Here is a 22246-nt window from a genome sequence, read left to right as displayed (position 1 = left end):
ATTCAGGTGGAATCTCCTTTCCTGTAGTTTGAAGCCATTGTTCCGCGTCCTAGTCTGCAGGGCAACAGAACTTCATTTTGTTAGTTTCGGCCCATCTCTCTAATCTGTCAAGATCATTTTGAATTCTGCTCCTGTCTTCTGGAGTGTTAGCTATCCCTCCCAGTTTGGTGTCGTCTGCAAACTTGATGATCGTGCCTTCTAACCATTCGTCTAAGTCATTAATAAAGATGTTGAACAGAACTGGGCCCAGGACGGAGCCCTGTGGCACTCCACTTGTCACTTCTTTCCATGATGAAGACGACGCATTGGTGAGCACCCTTTGGGTTCGTTCGCTTAGCCAATTACAGATCCACCTAACCGTAGTTTTGTCTAGCCCACATTTTACTAGTTTGTTTGCCAGAAGGTCGTGGGGAACTTTGTTGAAGGCCTTACTGAAATCCAGGTATGCTACATCCACAGCATTCCCTGTATCGGCCCAACTCATAACTCTATCGAAAAAAGAGATCAGATTAGTCTGGCATGTCTTGTTTTTGGTAAATCCGTGTTGGCTATTAGCAATGACTGCATTTGTTTCTAGATGTTCGCAGACCACTTCCTTAATGATCTTTTCCAGAATCTTGCCTGGTATTGACGTGGGCTGACTGGACGGTAATTGTTTGGGTCATTCTTTTTTCCCTTCTTGAAGATAGGGACCACATTCGCCCTCCTCCAATCTGCTGGGACTTCTCCCGTTCTCCAAGAACTCTCGAAGATAATTGCCAGTGGTTCTGAAATAACCACATTGCATCTCTGTGTAGATCAATTCAGTGTGGTTGAATGTATGCATATATTGCAGAAGACCAACTAAAGGAATGGGAAGCCAATGATCCATGATCATATTAATTGTAAATGACCAGTATTTACAATTAATGATCATATTAATTGTAAATCCCTGATTACTTTTCATGTTTTACAGTAAAACCTGAGCCTCCATTACATCTAAAAATGGAAATGACAGACAAAGGACAGTTAAAGATCTCTTGGTCTAGCCCAGCATCAAAATCATATCCACTTCAGTATGAAATAAAATGCTTTGCCAATTCAACTAAAAATGTCTGGCAGGTAAGTAAGCCTAAGCAGCATTTTAAATTCTCATTTTGGTAAACCCTTATGTAAGTTTAAATAATAATGATAATTAAACTTGGAAGAATCTATGAAAAATCAGTCACATAGTTGTGCATGCAGATAGATTTATATAAATGTGTATGTATGTGTGTGTGTGTGTGTGTGTATATATATATAGGCAGCTAGTGTACAGAAATATCTGGTATAATCCAGTGAAGAGAAGTTGTGAAGTTGTCAAATTCATAGGATTAAGGTGAAAAATATTATCTGTAGAAATTAATATTAGCATAATTGTACTATTGAGCTTCAACTGTGTGTATTCATGGGGATCCTATACCATGAGTTGTACTAACAAACTAAGAGTCAAGCAAATATAATGCTGAACTATGACAACATACCACTTGCCTATATTGGTGAAGAACCTCCAAATAATTTTGAACTTTCATTTTATGTAGGCTTGATTTCAGCCAGAATTGCCTCACTTGATTTACGTTCATGTTCAGAAGTTGCATCTCTGTTCACCACCAAGCATTCCTGCTTTCCCACAGATATATCCTACCAAACATTGCATACCATTTCATAAAACCATATTGTGGGCTCTGAAGGAGTTGAATGGGGAATGAAAGCTAGGAAAGCCCTTTGTGAATATCTTGAGTTCAGCCTTTTGCAGTTGGGTATTACATAGCTTGGGTTTGGCATGCAAAAAAGTTAAAAGCATGGAGGGAAAGAGGCCATCATTCTTTAGCCCTGTCCCTTATGCTTCCAGTTTTCCCTCTAGTGTTGCAGCCTCATTGGCAACTTTAGAGGGAAGAAATGTGAATGGTCTGGCATAATTAGGAACCCTGCATTAGCAGAAGTCCCTTTTAAGCAGATTGTGGTTGCCATGTTCACTTTAATGCTGTTACTTCTCCATTGCAAACTTTCCCTGCCAATATGAAGCAGTTGGAGGAGGGCAAGAGTGTGTCTACTGCCACTGTTCCCCCTTCATCTCATTTCTTTGAATGCCCACACTTTTCACTTGCATTAGCTTCAATGTAAGTTTGACTTCTGCTTTTGTACTTTCAGTGGCACATGAGCAATGTTAATTTGTTGTTGTTGTTCTTCAAAAAATAATTAGGTGGTTCAGATTACCTTGGAAACTTCATTGATCATTAACAATGCTCTATTTGATTCTTCGTACAACATTCAAGTACGGTGCAAAAGACATTATGGATCAGGCCTTTGGAGTGATTGGAGCATACCTTATAGCATGAATCTGCAAGGTAGGTTCTTAAAGAAAATCTGCTACTGTTAAACCACTTACACTTCAACATATACCAGTTTATAAGGTGTAATGTATTGGACGCAAGATCTAATATTTAAAATTTTCATGTATTTATTGACAATGGGATTGCCTATATATGTGGTTTCACTTACCCGCTCATGGAGTCAAAATTTGTTTCTCAAAATTTGGAAAGTCCTCCAGGGATTCTATGGTGTGCTTCCCTTGGACATTACTATAGAGTTGTCCTGAAGGACCTAGAAAATAGAATACTACTCTAGGAGTTTCTAGATCCTCTAGGGCAGTGGTTCTCAACCTGAGGTCTTCAGATGTTGTTGGCCTTCAACTCCCAGAAATCCTAACAGCTGGTAAACTGGCTGGGATTTCTGGGAGTTGTAGGCCAAAAAAATCTGGGGATTTCTGGGAGTTGTAGGCCAAAAACATCAGGTTGAGAACCACTGCTCTAGGGCAACTCAATGGTATGCTGGGACAAAACATCAGATAATTTATCAGGTTTTGGGTTCAAAATTATGGATTTTGATTTGACATGTGAATAAATCAAGGGTAAAAAGGGCATTAAGCAAAACATATTTTTCTTTCCTTTTAAAAATGCATAGAGGTAACATACTTTGGAAGAGCTAAAGTGGTGGTAAATTTCATTACTGATATTAAAATACATACATTTATGCATTTACAGGCAGAGAAAGAAAAATAAATGAGGAAAAAGAATGAGAATGCAAGCTGATAAAAAATGTAGGAGATAAGCACACAACCCTTCTCTTTCATCATTATAGATGCAATTCCTCTATGACTAAAATCATTATATTTTAGCTTGTAATATGTAACATTATTCTTTTAGTAATATTTTTGAAATGCAGAATACTTCCCTGTTGGTTTTTGAGGGGAAAAAAGAATTCTAACCTTTAAAAATACATAAATCAATAGCTTTGTAGATACTTGTAGATCTCGGAACTTTCAGATGATGCTGTGTGCCAAGAATACAAGCTGTTCATAGCTGAAATGGCAGAATACACAACACAAAAGACTTTTTATTACTTTGTCATTTTGCACTTTGTTGTTGTGTGCCTTCATGTTGTTTTTGACTTATTGTTACTCTAAGGCAGTGGTTCTCAACCTGTGGGTCCCCAGGTGTTTTGACCTTCAACTCCCAGAAAGCCCAGCCAGTTTATCAGCTGTTAGGATTTCTGGGAGTTGAAGACCAAAACATCTGGGGACCCATAGGTTGAGAACCACTGCTCTAATGTGACCCTATCATGGGGTTTTCTTGACAGGATTCAGAATAATAGAATAATAGAATCCCAGAGAGGGAAGAGACCACAAGGCTCATCCAGGCCAACCACATTCTGTGGTGCAGCAACATACAAAGCACTCCCAACAGATGTCCATAGAGCTTCTGTTTAAAAAGCTCCAGTGAAAAACACTCCACCACATTTTGAAGGAGCATATTCCATTGTAGAACAGTGCTTTTTTTAAAGAGGGAAAGGTATTGTCTTTGACCTCATCTGATGTTGAGAGAGTGTGATTTGCCCAAAGTCATCCAGTTGGTTTCTGTGACTGAGCAGGACTCTGAACCCTGGTCTCCAGAGTAATCGTCCAGCATTCAAGCCATTTCAGTTTAAGCTCTGCATTTTGCAGTTATATACTTTTAAGGGCATTTCAGAGGGCCTCCTGTTCCTTCCTGTCATACTCAGACATTGGAACATGGAGTCCTTCATTTATTTCCTTAGAGTGAGAATTTTGTACCATCATTGCTAATCCATAGATTTAGACATTCTGTAGCCAACATGTCCTTGCTATTGCTGTACTGTCACTAATAATCTTTCTCGGCAGGATATTTCTATACGCTACTTGTATTTATTCTAAGTATGGTTTCACATGAGCAGTGATTGCTTATAGGCTAATTCAAGTGGGAAGCTGCTCCCATTTGTGACTTCTGTCTATTTGTTCTGACATTAGGACATGCACTGAAGATTCAGTGAGAAGATTAAGTTCCCACTTTATTAGTGTCCTGAGGTGTTAGGTCACCTATGAAACTATTGTTATCCAGAAATATGGGGAGAAAAACAATATGCTTTAATTCTTCTCTAATTCTTTGTCAATGTCCAACCTTTACTGAAAGAGAACAGCGTGTGTGTGTGTGTGTGTGTGTGTGTCACAGGGACAGAAAGAGAGCGAGCGCATGCAAGCACAATGTTCCCTCTTTCCCTTCTGCAAGTACTTTTTAATACAGAGCTTGGCATTATATTTTTTGCTCCTATCCTCTCAAACCAGATACCAAATTCAAGAGTGAAAAAGAGGAGAATGGTAATTGCTGGGGAATGGTGACACATATTCTCTTCATAGATACGATTTGCACACGTAGACAGCTTGGTCTCTTTGCAGAATGATTGGAACCTTTAAACAGAGCTGAGTGTAGTGTTTTTGATGGGACCCTCACCCATCCTGTGTGTGTGTCTGGGCAGTTCCTTTTTGCCTGCTTGCTGCTTCAGCAGCTCGCTCACAGAGCCCTTGTAGTTCTTTTTTTCGCATGGAAATCTTTTTTTCCTATTTGTTTACCTTTTCCTTTGTTTAATATGCTCTCCGCTCATTCTCTTATAGTATATTCTCTCAGATTACTTTTCCATGCCATCCTCTTACCTTGCTCTCAGGGCACTTCCAGACAGGGGTAAAATCCACGACGCAGCGGGTTTAAAAAACCCACTTCAGTGTGGGTTTTGTCCCCACACCTGCCCCTAAAACACGGGTAACTACTAGATGGTTACCCAGATATCCAAATTCCTTCCCCCCCCCCCCCAAATTAGCCTTAAAATTCTAAAAAAAACTTACCGGACCGCTGTTAAGGTGCTTTGGGGAATGGAGCCCAAAGGTGTGAGATGGTATCCACCCCTCCCCCCGAAGTCCCCCCAAACTTGCCTTAACATTAAAAAAAACTTGCCAGGCTGCCATTAAGCTGCTCCTGCAGTCCTCCTGGTGTGTAGAAATGATGTGCCAGGAGGTTTGGGGGGGGGGGGGGGGAGAAGACAGGAGAAAAATCACTCCAGTCTCATCCTTGCCTCCTGGTGCCCCATTAGACAAGTAATTATTCCAAATTAATTCACTTTTACCAGAGGCGTTGTTTGAACACCTCTTGTAAAAGCCCAACAGGTCCCACATTTTGGGGCCTGTCTGGAAAGGTCCCTTAATGTCCTTTTTGTTACCTGGACATTTCTATTCTTCAGACAATACTTTAAGAAATTAGCTGTGATCTCCAATGGTCATTTCACTTTCTTAGTTGTGTGGATGAAACCGTTACTATAAAGGCAAATACTGCAATTTACCAGATATCACACAGCACATTTCAAGCCCTTCACCTTATAATAACTTTGGCCTTTTCTTAAAGCACTTGCATGGAGCAGGTATTTTATTCCAGGCTGTATCTATGACTGTACTTTACCTGGTCTCTAAGGATTCTGAATCTGTAACATCCACAACTTCAGTGCCTAGAATTCCTCCTCATTCTTTGTTACTATCAACTTTATTACTGTTGAATTTTGAACCCATTAAGCTGGGCCATTTCATCTGCTTCTTCTGAAAGAGATCTCAACTGGACTGTAGTAAGGAAAAGGAAAAAAAGGAGAAAAAAGGAAAAGGAGAAAAAAAAACCAAGAGACAACATGGAATTGAATGAACAAATACTCATTTACCCCTTCTCAAATGACTTCTATGGATAATGGAACTGCTTTGCAAACCTGTACAAATTTGAATATACTTGTCCTGATGTTAGATTCCAGCAATAGATCTGACCATGCATTCCTTGTTATTTGTCCACTACTTTCCCTAGTTTAGTTTACTCCAGTGTTATAGAAGATAATCTCCAGTTAAAAGTCAGCAATGGATCTGGCCATGTATTCCTTGATACCCATATTTCTCCACTACTTTCTCTAGGTTACTTTACTCTAGTGTTAAAGGAGTTAGCAATCTTTTAACCAGCAAGACCTCTTCAGGATTATGTCCTTTCCAAGATGATGCCCTAAAGATTATATTAATAAGGTGAAATTATAGTAGACATTACTTCTGGATGAGTCTGCTGAGTCACAATGTCTGGGATTGTTTCCACATCAGTAGGATAAATTTCTTGCATGGTACCCAACACCACTGGAAATCCAGATTTATTACCATAATTGAAAGTAGACTTCCTTTTCCTAGCTGTCCAGATATTTTCCTCCTTGCAACAGACCTTGATCTCCTCATCATGTTAACAGCTGATCATCCACCAGAATTTCTGTTAGCTTTACAGTCTGTTGTAACTGAAATAATACCAACCTTCTGTACTGTGCAAGTGCAGTCTTTGCCACATATCAAGTACCATCCACTCAGTGTGCTTCACTTTCTGCAATGGTGACAGTAGCCTTAGTACCAACTCAGGTGCAGCTGATAAATACACAGTTTAGAAATCTGAGAGATATGTGATAGTGCAAACAGCAACTGACACCACTGCTCAATTTGTGAAAGTTATTCCAGTAACTTTTTGTCAGAGTAGATAGTACTTATGGGAGTAACGTCGGAACTCATGAACCCAAATACGCACTTTGTTCAAATTGGAATCACATCACAAGTCATTACTGGTGGTGATGACTTTCTGTCTGTCTCTGATTCTGTCTCTTCCTGGGGTGCACTTCAAGATTTCATATCCTCCTTTGATGGGAAGTATTACACTAGTGGATATGGGAGCCAGACCTGTCTCCTACTGAGGATGTACAGAAAACCACAATTTCTATATTTCTGTTTTGCTAGAGGTAGCAGCAAAAGCAACTCCACTGTATGTGAAAGGCTGAGATTTTTTGTGGGGTACATTGTGTGAGTTGCTCTTCTTATGCTTGCATTATTCATATGACTTATCAAACTTGGCAACTACAGTCATGTCAAGAAAAATTAAAAATCTCTATTAGGTCCAAGATATGGGACATAATCTTTTGTCAAGTACTCTTTGGTTAATTCGATCAAGGGAAGGATAAAGATTGGAGTTTTCCTACTTTAGCTGACAAAGAAGGCTCAAAGCCTGATGCTATAGAATGCCAATTCTACTCTGTTGTAGCCTGCTCTTCAGGATTGCTAATCAACAGGCTGGTATGTAGGCCTATCAGAATTTTTTTGGAAGAAAGTTATATCATTTAGAAAAGTTCCATGAAGGCTTCCATAGAAGTATACTGATGTTTCATTTGTTGCCGAGCAACACACTAATTCTGCCCATTATCTGGCTGATTTCAAGGACAAGACTATTTCTGAAGCCATCACTTTGCATCACAAAATATATTGTTGTTTTTATGTTTTTCATATTTTAAAAATGAACTAGTGTTTAATGTGTTGAACGGTTAATTGCTTTATAACTCTTTTGTTATCAGGTTTTTAGCTTATCCTTTTTTGTATTTGTGAAGTATTGTTTGAGCATTGGACTATGATTGGGGCGGGGGGATTGAATATCCATTCTGCCATGGAAAACTTCTGGATAAAATTTTCTCGGCCTCAGAGAAAGGCAAAGAAAACCCCTCTGAGAACAAATCTTATCAGTAAAACACTGATAGATGCTTCTTTGTTCTTGCATGTCTTCAAGTTGTCTCTGGCTTGTACCACTACACATCTTGAAAGGACTGCATTAAGAAATGCTCTCTGGCTCTCAAGTTTACTATAAAATGGAAATTACTTGAAAGCATACAACAAAAACTACTTTGGCTCCTATGCTAGGAAAAAGATGACACAAGAATAAAATAAAATCATAAAATAAAAGGTTTAATGACAAGTTTGATGACAAATTTGATTACAACCAGAATAATATGATGAGATTTATAGCTTCAAACAAATAATCTGCTTGGCATCAACAACCTTCATAACACGGTATTTTGCAGATGTCCTGGAAAGAGGTCCTCTATAGAAAGCAGTAGAGACCATATTTTACCTTTTTCTCGATGTTTTATGTCTTGTAGCACACAGGTTTTCCTATTTTCCTGCTTAATTTGTCTTTACCACTGGAAATGCTACTCTGTTTGCTACACATTCAGAGAGCTTTGGCTTCAGTATATTAACTGTACTAGATTTTTCTGGTTTTCTGCTAGATGATTTCTTCTATTTAGGCATGCAGAATAGTGTCCTAATTTCCAAGTAACAGTTGGCTGAGTACATTACAGTATCAATCAAACTATTAGATGAACTAGACAAATAACCAAACTCACTGAGTCTCCATAGTAAATCCAGCAAGTCTAGCTTCTGGTATGTTGTTTGCTGAAGTACCTTTTTTCCTGGAGTTCTGGATAACAGCCAAAACTCAATCAAATCATATCAAATCAATGTTTTGATATGAGAGCAAGGCAGGAGAACAGTTTTGGAAAGTGGTATTTTCTATAATGTTAAAGTAATACTTTTGCTATCATCCAGTGAGTAATGCTTTTTGAGGTACCCACACGTGATAAAGAACAAGAAAAGTCTTGCCTGTGAACTCACACAATTTGCCCTCATCCACATTTCTTTTGTCTCCCCTCATTGTGCTTCCAAATAATAATAATCCTACCAAGAAACACATATTATGTGAGTGATGTTGATCGCTTAAAATTGATGTTCTGTTCTGGTCAGTTCTGTGCATACTAGAACAAACTCTGTATTCACATATGCTATAATATACTTAAGCAACTTGAGCTTCACCAGCGCAGGACCTGGAGGCACTATTAAATTTGGAGAAGTATGGGATAGCTCAAAATTCTGAAAAGCAGCATTTGAATTATAGCTTGTTCTTACTTAGCAACAGGTTTTCGAACTCCATCACCTTTCAAACCTGAAATGGCTTTGTAGTACATTTCAGGAAATATTTTCTGCCTGTTCTTACAAAGTATGAGAAAAATGTATTGTGTAATATATGGCTGTCCCTCTAATATGTAAGATGAAATATTAATATTCAGCCAACAACCATTCTAGTAGTCACGTATCATGTTCTAATCATGATGATGTCAACCTTAGGAAGAACAATTTCTTCCCTGCAGGGATATATTCGCTCACTGGCTTAATGTTAATAGTAAACCAATAGAAGAACAGTAAAATCATTAATGTAGATAGTGGCAACAAACATACTGTTCTGCATTCACGTTAGGATATTAATATCAGGAGTACAAAATGATAGAACTGACATTATATTTTTATGCATTTAATTATTCCTATATTGAGATCTGATTTAACTGGGAGCTCTATACTTAAGGCAAATTGGTCAAGCTATGTATTGCTTTATAAGGGAGCCTATTTTGTGGGGAGTCCTTCCTAACTGCCTGGGAAGTTTGCTTCTTTTATTAAAGAGTCACCAGACAGTAGTTGGCAGATTAGATCTCCACAGTGAAACTCTTCATTGCAATATGTTGTCTATTAGTGATAAAAAAAGAGAGCTCACTAGATGGGCTTTATTTGGATGAAAGCTTAGGATAATCATGATGTTTGCCATCATTTCATTACTCTCCAATTTGTGACTTATATATATATATACTAGCTTGGGGACCCGGCGGTGCCCGGGTTATTTGAGAACTGAATTGTTTGCCTTTGTTCCAAGTTTAGTCTCGATCCAGTGTCAGTTGGCTTTAGTTGGTACGGGTGAACTACAACTCCCATATGCAAGTCCATGGTCGATCCCCCTCCAAACAGCTCCAGGATGTAAAGCAGGTCATGGGGACTCGATGTGTCAAGTTTGGTCTTGATCAGACATTGGTGAGGGTCGCAGTGGTCTGGGGAAGTGAGTAAAGGTACTGTCAATCCCATCATCCATGGTCTGTTGCTCCCTCAAATGATAGGAGGATGTAAAGTGGGCCACATTGCACCTATATGTCAAATTTGGTACAGTTTCATCATTCATGGGCATTACAGTGGTCTGTGGGTGTTGAATTGGATGAAGGTACTGGAAATCCCGTCATCCTTGGTGCATTCTCCTGCAAACCACACCAGGACATAAATTGTGTGACATTGCACCTGTTGCCAAGTAAGGTACAGTTTCGTCTTTCATGGGTATCACAGTGGTCCGTGGGAGGTGAATCGGATAAGGGTACTGCAAATCCCATCATCCAAGGTCCATCCTGCACCAAACCAGATCAGGACATAAAGGGGGCCACATTGCACCTTTGTATCAAGTTTGGTACAGTTTTGTCATTCATGGGAATGACAGTGGCCTGTGGGAGGTGAATTGGATGAAGGTACTGCAAATCCCATCGTCCTTGGTCCATCCTCCCCCAAACTGCTGCAACATATAAAGTGTGTGATTTGGGATATATATACCAGATTTGGTTCAGTTCTGTCATATGTAGCAGTTGCTGTGGTCTCAAGAAGCGAGTGAAGGTACTGCATGTCCCATCTGTGTGCCAAGTTTGGTCCAGTTCCGTCACTGGTGGGCATCGCAGTGGTCTGTGGGAATCGTAGCGATTGAAAGTACTACATATCCCATCACCCATGGTCCATCATTCCGCAAACGGCACCAGGACATAAAGCGCATCATGGGGTAGGCTCTCTGGAATTGTGGGAGTTGGAGTCCAAAACACCTGGAGGGCCCAAGTTGGCCCGTGCCTGGTTTAAAGGCTTCCATACAATCCTAGAGTTAGAAGGGGTGCCCATCTAGTTGAACCCCCTTCTGCCATAGAGGAAGACACCATCCAAGCCCTCCTGACAGATGGCCATCCAGTCACAAATACGATTGGGAGATAGATAGAGTCCTAGATTTGAAAGGTGTCTCTGAAGGTCATCCAGTCCAGCCCCATCTGCCACAAAGGAAGAGACCATTCAAGCCCTCCCGACCGAAGGTCATTCCAACCATACATACCATTGAGACATTTATTTATTTATTTATTTAATTCTGATATTTGGCTTGCAAGGTCATTAAGCCACGTGCTAACATCCACCATATAAATAAAACATAAAAGTAATGTCAAGCAATAGTAGTATAAATAAGACATAGCAGGGTTCAGTGGGGGCAGGTGAACTACAACTCCCATATGCAAGTCCATCATCCATGGTCCATCCCACTCCAAACAGTGCCCGGGTGTATAGTAGGTCATGGGAACTGTATGTGTCAGGCCTGTTAGAGTTAGTAGGCCCAAGCCTGCTCTGTGGTAGTGTTTTGCCTCAGTAAAAACTGGGGGGGGGGGGGGGGGGGGGGTAAACAATCCTTAAAAGGAAAGAATAAAAAGATAGTCATTATTTTCTCTTTAGTCGGCTGTGAATAGTACTGTGTCCCAATGAGCCAGGGAAAACCTGTCTTTGGAACAGTATTGAGGGGGGAAGATGGCCCCCTCCTTTGCGGCCTAGCAGGGCCTAGCAGCCTGCAAAGGCCTTGGCCTGTCAGTAGAAGCGCTGAAGGGGGGGGGTGAGGTGAGGGGGTAGAAGTTTTCATAAACAAAGGAAGCATTAAAACATAATTATTTTCCATCATTAGTTGGATTCAGAATGCTGTGAATGTGTGAGTGGGCCAAAAGCTGTTAACAGTACCAAAGCTAGCGTCGTTCTGAGGAGATAAGTAGGCCAAACGAAGCCAGTTGGTAGTAGTTTTTGCCTCAGCAGTCCCAGTGGCCTGTGAAAGTGGAGGCCAATCAGAAAGCTGGCCAATATTCTGGCCGGCCAATCAAAACGCTGAAACATATTCCGCCAGGCCAATCAAAACGCTGATACTTATTCCGCCAGGCCAATCAAAACGCTGATACATATTCCGCCAGGCCAATCAAAACGCTGATACATACTCGCATACAAACATTCACTTTTATTATATACTAGCTGTGCCCAGCCACGCGTTGCTGTGGCGAAGTCTGGTGTTATGGGAAATAAAGTATTGAGGAATTGGTGGTAGTTAAGGTAAAGGGTTAACATTTTCCCCTGATGTTAAGTCCAGTCATGTCTGATTCTGGGGGTTGGTGCTCATCTCCATTTCTAAGCCGAAGAGCCGGCGTTGTCCGTAGACTCCTCCAAGGTCATGTGGGATTACTGCATGGAGCGGCGTTACCTTCCCGCCGGAGCAGTACCTATTGATGCACTCACATTTGCATGTTTTTGAACTTCTGGTTTGGCAGAAGTTGGGGCTAACAGTGGGGGCTCTCTCCGCTCCCCCAAGTCAAACCTTTCGGTTCAGAAGTTCAGCAGCTCAGCGCTTTAACACGCTGCGCCATCAGGGGATATTATTTCCTAAAGGTTGTGAATATACAATATTTCTGATTGGTTTTTGTTTTTTTGTTTGTTTGTTGGAGGCAAGTATGAATGCTGCAATTAGGAAAAATGACTAGGATGTAATGGCCTTGCAGCTTTAAAGCCTGGCTGTTTCCTCCCTGAGTGAATTTTTTGTTGGGAGGTGTTAGCTGGCCCTGATTGTTTCCTGTCTGGAATTCCCTTGTTTTCAGAGTGGTGTTGCTTGCGATATTTTATGTGCTTCTACTGTCTGTGGCCCTGAGAAAACAGGATTTGCCAGACTTTGATGATGGGAATACTTGGTTGGGAGGGGTTAGCTGGCCCCGATTGTTTCCTGTGTGGAATTCCCCTGTTTATTTACTGTCCTGGTTTTAGAGATTATATTGTTCTGCATTATTCTATCCCAGTATTATTTCATATTAAAGAAGAATCTCACTTATCCAACATTCGCTTATACAATGTTCTGGATTATCCAACGCAGTCTGCCTTTTCATAATCAATGTTTTTGTAGTCAGTGTTTTAAATTCATTGTGATATTTTAGTGGTAAATTTGTAAATACAGTACAGTACTTATCCAACATAAACGGGCCGGCAGAACGTTGGATAAGCGAATATGTTGGATAATGAGGAATTAAGGATAACCCTATTAAACATCAAATTAAGTTATGATTTTACAAATGAAGCACCAAAACATCATGTTAGACAACAAATTTGTCAGAAAAAGTAGTTCAGTACACAGTAATGCTATATAGTAATTACTGTATTTATGAATTTAGCACCAAAATATCACGATATATTGAAAGCATTGACTACAAAAATGCGTTGGATAATCCAGAACGTTGGATAAGCGAGTGTTGGATAAGTGAGACTCTACTGTAATTACTACATAGCATTACTGCGCATGGAACTACTTTTTCTGTCAAATTTGTTGTATAATATGATGTTTTGGTGCTTAATTTGTATAACGATTACCTAATTTGATGTTTAATTGGCTTTTCCTGAATCCCTTTTTATTATCCAACATATTCACTTAACCTGCCCACCTGTTTATGTTGGATAAGTGAGACTCTACTGTATATTGATAATCTTAAATTATCTGCTTAGAACTGGATTATATGAGGCCCCTTCTTCACAGCTGTATAAAATGCACACTGAAGTGGATTATATGATAGTGTGGAGTCAAGATAATCCAGTGCAAAGCAGATAATATAAGATTATAAATGGGTTATATAGCTGTGTGGAAGGGCCTTGATTCTACACTGCCATATAATCCAGTGCAAATTAGATAATCTGTGGAAGAAGTCTAAGTGAGGCCTAAATCTGCCTGTCCCCTAACTGAAACCTGGCTGTCCCTCGGTTGCTAGGCAACCAAGTGGGCAGAGATTAGCCCTCTAAACTGGCAGCAATTGGATAAAAAAAATTATTGCTCTCCCTCTAATTAGGACTTTATTTTTCTTTTCTTTTTGTTGTATCAACCTTGAGGCGTGGATGATGGGTTGTGTTGTCAAATTTTGAGGTTGGGGGGGCCTGTACTTTTGTTGTTTTGTGAATTGCCGTGATGCCATCACTCTTTTATATATATAGATATAGATATGGACTTCTCATCAATTTGGCTTCCATACCATAAAGCCCTTTATCTATATTGGACATGTTTACTTTCTAAACATAGTTCTGCTTTAGGACTTGCAGATATACGTATTTTTCTGAATGACCTGGTGCCTCTTTCTTTGGAGTTCATTAATAGTATAATTTTGAAAAGAGAACCACTTTGTGTTATTTTAAATGCAGCACAGTTTATGTCAATAGAATGAAATATATCACTTCAAGTACTAGAGCTTATCATAAAACAAAAACACGGAGAAAAACAATGCATAATGTAATACCCAGTTTTTAAGATCATCACAACTACCCTACATATATTTACCAATGATTAGCTTTTACTGAACTTAGTTGCATTACTTGTTTGATAGCATAGATATGAACCTTGTAAAACACATTGATTTTTTACAGAAGAGCTTCATGCAACAGAGACATTTAATTTTAATCAGAAACGCAGACAATGTTCCCTAGAAATGTTACCATTTAAATTACAAATGAAATTGGAACTACATCAATGAAAATTAAAGTGGTCTCTGGTCTCTGCTTGGTTATGTTCCTCATTTTCTGATTTCCTATATGCTGATCCATTTTGTTCATTTGCCTGACCATTGAGGATATGTTAATTACCTTGGAGCTCCTGTGGATGACATGACTGATTCTGCTGAATAAATGTTGTAGGACTTTATTCCTCCTTACATTTCCTTTGTATTTCAGCACTACTGGTTAGCAATTAAACTTTGCAAGAGTCCAGTTCTAACATATGGAAGTGGATAAATCAGTGCACCTACCTTTCTTAATTAAATGTAGCTCTTTTTTGTCTTTGAAATTTGCCAGTATTTTTACTTCCAAGCAAAGATATTTGTGAGGGAGGGGACCATATGTTTGTTTGTTTTTTTGCCCTAGCAGTTTAATGCTAAATTATTTCTGAGTGGCTTGTTGAAGTTGATGCATAAATAAGTAAAAAAACTGATAAAATAGAGGGACCAGAAGCGGCTAAATAATTTTGACCAAAAATAGGCAACAGCGACTGCATTGTCTGTACCTTTAAACAGTTTTTCCTCTGTGCATGAGGCAGGGCATTGTGGGCAAGCATACAGATTCAGAGCTGTTTGTTCTGCTCCACAGTCACACAAGGTGGAGGATTCTTCTAGGTAGCGCCATTTTGCCAAGTTGTCTTTTGATCTGCCAACTCCACTTCTGGGTCTGTTCAGGGACTTCCAAGTTGCCCATTCTGGAGGCAAACCATTGTGGGGGGGGGGGGGGGGGGCGGCATCCAGTTGGGATTTCCTGGTTTAGCTGCCCAGAGGGATACTCTTGCTGTTGCTGAGGGAACATTAAGAGGAGTGGTGATTCTCATGAAGCTTTTTTTTATGTGAGTCTACTGGGAGGAAGCTGATAGCCATGCAGAAGATGGCTTTCATAGTGTTCAACCTTATTTTTCTCAGAGTTAGAAGCAAATTCCCATTGCACATCGGGGGGGGGGGGGGCAGTGCCAGCCAGCTTGTAGAGTCTATCAATAGGTGTGGGTTTGAGACATCCTGTGATTATTCTACATGTTTCATTCAGTGCTATATTCACCTGCTTCACGTGGACAGACTTGTGCCAAACAGGGCAGGCATACTCAGCAGTTGAGTAAGATAAGGCCAGGGCTGATGTTCTTATTAATTTTGGGTCTGCACCCCATGCGTTGCCAGTAAGTTTCCACAGAATGTTATTGCATGCAGCTACTTTGTGCTTGGTGTTCATACAGTGTTTCCTAAATGTTAGTGTTCGATATAAGGTGACAGCGAGATATTTAGGATGGGAACAGTGTTCAAGCTCTTGGCCTTCCCAGGTAACTTTAATTTTCTTGTTGGAAATTAAGTAAACAATTCACTTAAACATTTGTTTAAAAGCTAAAAATGCATTTAATATATTAACAGAATAGCAAGAGAACACGTTTTTCTTTTTTTTAAATACACACACAAAAAACCCAATAATTTCCAGCAAGGTTAGATAATGAAAATGTAGAGTATTGGATATATTTAAGTTGTAATTTTTTCAAGTTTGTAATTGTTCTCTTTGTTGTGTTTTTTTTAAAAAACAGATGTAATGTATTTTCCTCAAAAGATCCTAGCAAGTGTTGGAACAAATGTTTCATTTTACTGTATCTCTAAAACCAAAGACAGAATAATTTCATCTCGGAAGATAATCTGGTGGTTGAATTTAGCAAAAGAGATCCCTAGAAGTCAGTATACAATTGTGAATGACTACATTAGCAAAGTTACACTTGTCAACCTGAGTGCAATGAACCCTGGAGGGAAATTTCTCTTCAATGCCTTATACTGTTGTAATGAGAACAAGGAATGCAATCACCATTATGCTGAACTGTATATCATAGGTAAAAAATGTACTTATTTTTAATAAACCACAATAAATATTTGTAGCTTTCCCCCCTCTGTTTTTATATTAATCAATTTTATCTTTCAAATAGATGTTAATATCAGCATAACATGTGAAACAGATGGTAATTTACAAAAAATGACTTGTAGATGGTTCACCAATGGAGACCCACTGCTTTCAGAGTGCACCTTGTTGTTGAGATATTACAGGTAAATATTCATTTTAACTTATATTCAGGAAAGCCATTACTTTTTAAGAAGATGGTGGTTAAATGTATGAAGGAGCTATTGCAATTGAATATCAAACATCCAGTTGTTTGAATTTAATACCAAAGGCAAACAGTCATTTTCTCATTTAGACTTCTCCTGTGGAAGCTTAGTTTTGAGTTGTTTTTGTACCTCAGGTTGTCTTCATCCTAAACGTTTCACCTGTAGTTAGTGCTTACTGGCTCAATTCTTGACTGATATCACATCATAGCTTTTGGGTTCACTGTGTGTTTCAGTCATTAAACTGCTAAACAAATTTTTCCCATGAGTGAATGTATTCATTCTTATTGTCCTCTTGGAAATGAATAATCACTTGCTTGGAGGAGGGGAACAAATTTGGGCTCTACCTTGCTTTTCCTCTGCAGAGGTGGTCAGGGACCCTTCCACACTACGATATACAATTATAGCACTATGTTTCCACTTTAACACCTATTGCTGGCTTTTTTTTTTAATTCTGAGGTTTATCTTTTGGTGATCATTATAGCACTATGGAAAAGAACTTTAATTGTCTTCCTTGAGCTGCATCTCTAAGGGCATTTCCAGACAAGACCAAAATCTGTGTTTTAAATGGGGGGTAAAAAATTCTGGGTCCTGACTGCACATCCTCACAGAGACCTGTTAATTCTAGGATTTCTTCCCCCACTGCCCTCAAAGGCTTCCTCTGCGTCAGAACAAGATGGAAGGCGGGCAAAGGACATCCGGTGGAAGGTTTTTTAAAAAATCATTACATTTGGCATTGGACCATATATGGACACATGCAAATGTCTTAATATAAATATAAGCAGATTCACATGTGCCCTAAGATTCTGTGGGATGGAACAATAACGATTAAGGTGGGACAAAGCATTATAGTGTGAAAAGATCTCGTAATAGGACATCATTTTCAATGTGTTGAGGTTTATTCCTTCATACAAGGGCCAGCTGAAAAACTAAGGCACTCAGAAAACAAGGAAACTTCTGGTAATAGTACTACTTTACTCAGTTGGTTTCCATTGGCTTCTGTATGGTTGACAAATTGGATGTGGAATGGGGGTTCTGTATTTTTTAATCCTGAGCAGATTAAGGAGCAGGATGATGTATAATAAAACTCTGGCAAATTGGATGAAAGCATTTTGTTTTCCCTTATCCTACAAACCCCAATGACTTTCTCCTAAAATAGTCACTGAATACCAGCACCTCCATGTACACTCTCTGCCCTGTTCTGTACTGCAAGACAATAGGAAAGGATGGCCATGGAAAGGATCACCATTTTGTTGTTGTTAATTGTTGTCAAGACAGCTTCAAATTATGAATGAGAGACCACCAAACATATTATTTGCATGGTCAGTAACAAAGACCCAGAGACCAGATCTGAGGATAGTAAATTATTCCCGATCCATCGATTGCTTGATACTCAGGGACAGTTCCAAATTTCCATCCTTTACCAAATGTATGCCAGAAGGTGTTCACCAGACCATATCTCCCCAATTTGATATGATTCAGCATCATAAATAGGAGTCCTCCATAACAGGGTTGGTTAGGTGGGGGAAAAACCCGTAATGGGGGAAAAAAATCCTATCCATCCTTATAGCAATTGGAAGACATATACTGTGAAACTAGGTAGAAGGGTGGGTCGATGATCTCCAAAGAAGAAGAGATGGAGGCATTGCTGCCTTAAATAACCTAGCCAAGCCACACCTCCTCTCCCAATTGTCCCGGCACAAGATATAATTAAATCTGGCCTCTCACCATGGAGGCTAGCAAAGCAATCTCTCTTCCACTACCACCGTGTATAGCTGAGTGTTATTTTATATTAAAATTAAAGCCACATTTAGCTTTTCAGAAATGTATAATGGTCCATCCGGGGTCATGTACCTACACAAAACAATTTATTCATTATGGAAGTTTCAAACACAAACTTGAGCTTGCTTCTAGAATAATTCATATCACTACAATTCCTTTTCCATTAATGTTCAACATTCTCACTGATTTTAACAGGCTCTAAATCAAAGTATGAGGCTTACCCCCCCTCCCCCTGTGGGATTGGTAGATTGACCATTTGTGAATAACAAACAGGAAACTGCAAGCTGCATACACCTACCTGTTTTTTCAAACAGATATAAAATCTATAGCTTAGGTAAAGGAGACAAATAATTTCCAACAATGTAGGAAGACTTGTTCTACAAATCTCACATTTGTTTTACTCATATCTGTCTCATGGGTTAATAGATGTGCAAGATCTTTTCCAGTGTTTTTCACAATTGACTTTTTCATGAATATTGATTTATAATGGCTAGATGAAAAAATCCTGTCTGTCTGAAATTCAGTGACAAGTTCTGCAGCTTACACCATTCTTGCACAAAATATGAATGACTCAGAATGATCTTGTAATCTCATCAACCCTGAGTGAAGCCTGGGCAATTTTCACAATGTGGAGCATACAGGATTTTTGCTAAGGGAAACACACTTCATATATTGTTGTTGTTTGCCTTCACAACATTTCCAATTTACGGCACACTAGGGTGAACCTACCTTGTGCAAGATTTGTTCAGAGCGAGGTTACCTTTGTCTTCCTTTGAGGCTAAGAGTATGCCTTGCCCAAGGTCACCCAGTGGGTTTCCATGACCAAACTGGGATGTCATTCCTGGTCTCCAGCATCATAGTCTAACTCCAGAGTCACATGCATGAAATCCTTGATAGATGGGGAAAGTAATATTAGTCAGTTGCAGAACGTGGTAGTTGTAGGGCTTCTGGGACACTGCAGGTCAGGGGACTGGGAGTGATGTCTGAGGTGCTCTGTTAGGATGGATTGAGAATAGAGGCTGTAGCAGAACCTCAACTGGTCTGCCCAACTTCCTGTCACTTGACATGCTCCATCACTAGGAGAGCAACGCAGATGTCCTTTTCCAGAACCCAAACTCTAATGCCTTGGAAACCCTTCAGGTGAGCAAATGTCCAGCTGAAAAGATATGTTTGGGGGTATGGTATTGTGAGGCATTACTACAATTGTGCTCCATTGTCATAGTTAAGTCTGACAATAGATGATCTTGGCTGGAATTTAGAGTTGCCAGATGAAATAAGGGCAATACTCCCTTCCATACTTTCCTATTGCATGACAAACAACATTTGCTGAAATTAAATAATTTCTACTGGGTGATGCTTCTGTTCCAATATATACAATGTTGTTATTGTTCTGAACAACATATTGGTTTCTTAAATTGTTTTAAATAACTATTTTTGAAATAATATCATTAATGTTCATTTCGGAAGAGTACACAGAAGTTCTTAAACTAAATTAAATGAATTTAATTCTAGAAATTGTGGAACTTTATGACCAGGCTCCTGTGATCCATATTCTTTTAAACATAAGAAAACAATTATTCATAGACATTAATATAAGGGAGTGTTAGTCATATGTTGGTAACTTTTAGAAGCATATACTATAATCTCAATGCTTTGATGTTTTTTAAGGAGTGATGTCTATTGTTCAGAGTCTCCGACCATTTCTTCTTATTCAAAGATAAAAGAATGCCAGCCCCAAAGGAACAATTCTTATGAGTGCATCTTTCAACCTTTTTACCTTCTTTCTGGATACACAATGTGGATAGAGATTAAGCATTCATTAGGGACAGTTACATCTCAACCAGTGTGTATCCTTCCTAAAGAAGTAGGTAAGTGAAAATCTTTATCATTGCTTGATTTCAGTTTTGCAATCATGAGTCTCAAGTATTTTTTTTTAATCCTGTTGAAGAGGACTGTCATTAAAGAAGATTTTCTGCAGACTATCTTTTTTTCTCTGGGGACCCTACTGGTTCCGCTGCTGGATAATCTGTTGCTCTTGCTAGGAAACTTTTGGAGATTTCTTGTGCTGAAAAACCTGCTTTTCTTTCAGTTTGCCCCTTTACAGATTCTGCTTTGCTTTGCCCTTTTGCCTATATTCAACTCATTCCTAACTTGAGGGCTGTCTAGCGGAGTGGAGACATATGTGGGCGGAGCAAAACATTATATTAATGTTATTCCATGAAGAGTTTATTATAAAGACCCCGTGTTCTTAAAATTATGAGTGCAAGCTTGTGCCTTATGTGCAAAAAGGGTTTGTATGCAAAAATGGCATTGTTACCTTCTGATAATTATTAGATGATCTGAAGAGATTAAAATAATAAAGTTGCAACACATGGGATGAGTATAAACATGTATTGACTTTCAGAAGCAAACAGAATTGCCCAACCTTCGGAAACTGCAACAGTGGGGAGAGATATTCCGATCTAAGCCAGTTTGGCAGGGTTTGATTAAATGGAAGTAAACAAGATAGTAAAGCTCTTATTGCTCTCTTGAGTGCAACAATGAGACCATTTCCTTGTGAGCAGGATGGAGGGGGTTTTGAATAAAAATACTAGTTTGAGATTCGACTTCTTCTAAGATGGCCAGGAATCTAGGATATCGCTCACTATTCTGCCAGGATGCCTCTCATAATGTTGAGATTCTGGCAACGCAACACCCTGTCTAAAGACTTGCTTGCAAATCATATTTATTAAACATAACCTGTAATATCATTGTTTTTGTATCAAGTGCTTTTATAAATTTACATCATGCTGCCTTCCTCAAAAAACATGTGTATTTTAACCCATTTTTAGTGGCTTGTGGTAAATAAGTAGACCGTAAGATAACTTTTAAAGTTCATGGTTAACAGATTTGTATGACTTTAAAAGGTGAGTAAAGCTAGCTGAGTCACAATATCAAGATGTACAAAATACGATGAATCCCAATTACAACACATTATTTGCCTCTATTATTTAAGACTTTAATTTGCAAATTGTCAACTGCAGAAGCAGAATTGTTGTTTTCCCACAGAAATGCTTCCTCCCTTAAATGCTTCCATTATCTTTTGGTGTAGTGCGCAGGGGCTTTTCCCAGTTTTCCACTGCTTTAGGTACTTTAATTAGCCAATGAGCCACAGTCAGTGAAACTGTACAGAAAGCAGAGATAGCTGGTTTTATTGAACTAAAGGAAATTAGGTGGATGAAGAACCATTTGAAATCACTAGGGCATGCAATAATATGACATTTAAAATAAAGACTTACAATTTCAATGCTTCTTATCTTTTTTTCCTAGTTCCACCACTTCCTTGTTATGCATTGTCTCCAACTAAACCTATTACATATAGGTAGAGAATATCATATGTAATTAGACTACATCCTCTTATAAGCTTGAGGAACACCTTCCTGTAGTCTTGTTAGATTATGTAAGGAACCGTTTTGCTGCTGTATTTGCACTCTGGCTATAGATACGGGAAAGCAAAAGCAAAACATTAATGATTTAAATGTCAAACACGGTTCAAAGGAGTGTACAGATGTCCAACTGTTTTTTATGAACCACAGACCATCGAATTGGGCCTGCATTGATAGAATAGGGTTTGGTCACTTAATCAATTACAAATCCATCTAACAGTAGTATTATCTAGCCCACA

At 39.1% G+C, this 22246-nt stretch overlaps 1 protein-coding gene across 6 annotated transcripts in view; it reads left to right on the top strand.

Annotated features, from left to right (window-relative positions):
* The window catches only part of lepr (leptin receptor), a 112413-nt gene that overhangs the window by 35853 nt on the left and 54314 nt on the right, over positions 1-22246 (top strand). For 5 of the 6 annotated variants that reach the window (XM_062978218.1, XM_062978215.1, XM_062978214.1 and 2 more), the window contains exons 6-10: positions 956-1101; positions 2222-2366; positions 16239-16532; positions 16626-16743; positions 20251-20450. In XM_062978218.1, the coding sequence (XP_062834288.1) occupies positions 956-1101; positions 2222-2366; positions 16239-16532; positions 16626-16743; positions 20251-20450 (903 nt within the window). The remainder of the gene's footprint in view (positions 1-955; positions 1102-2221; positions 2367-16238; positions 16533-16625; positions 16744-20250; positions 20451-22246) is intronic. The other variant, XM_062978216.1, reaches the window with a different exon arrangement.

Source organism: Anolis carolinensis, chromosome 4 (genome assembly GCF_035594765.1).
Source record: "Anolis carolinensis isolate JA03-04 chromosome 4, rAnoCar3.1.pri, whole genome shotgun sequence".
Lineage (NCBI taxonomy): Eukaryota > Metazoa > Chordata > Lepidosauria > Squamata > Dactyloidae > Anolis > Anolis carolinensis.
Note: the sequence above shows the minus strand (reverse complement) of the source record. Positions and strands in the feature narration are given on the sequence as shown.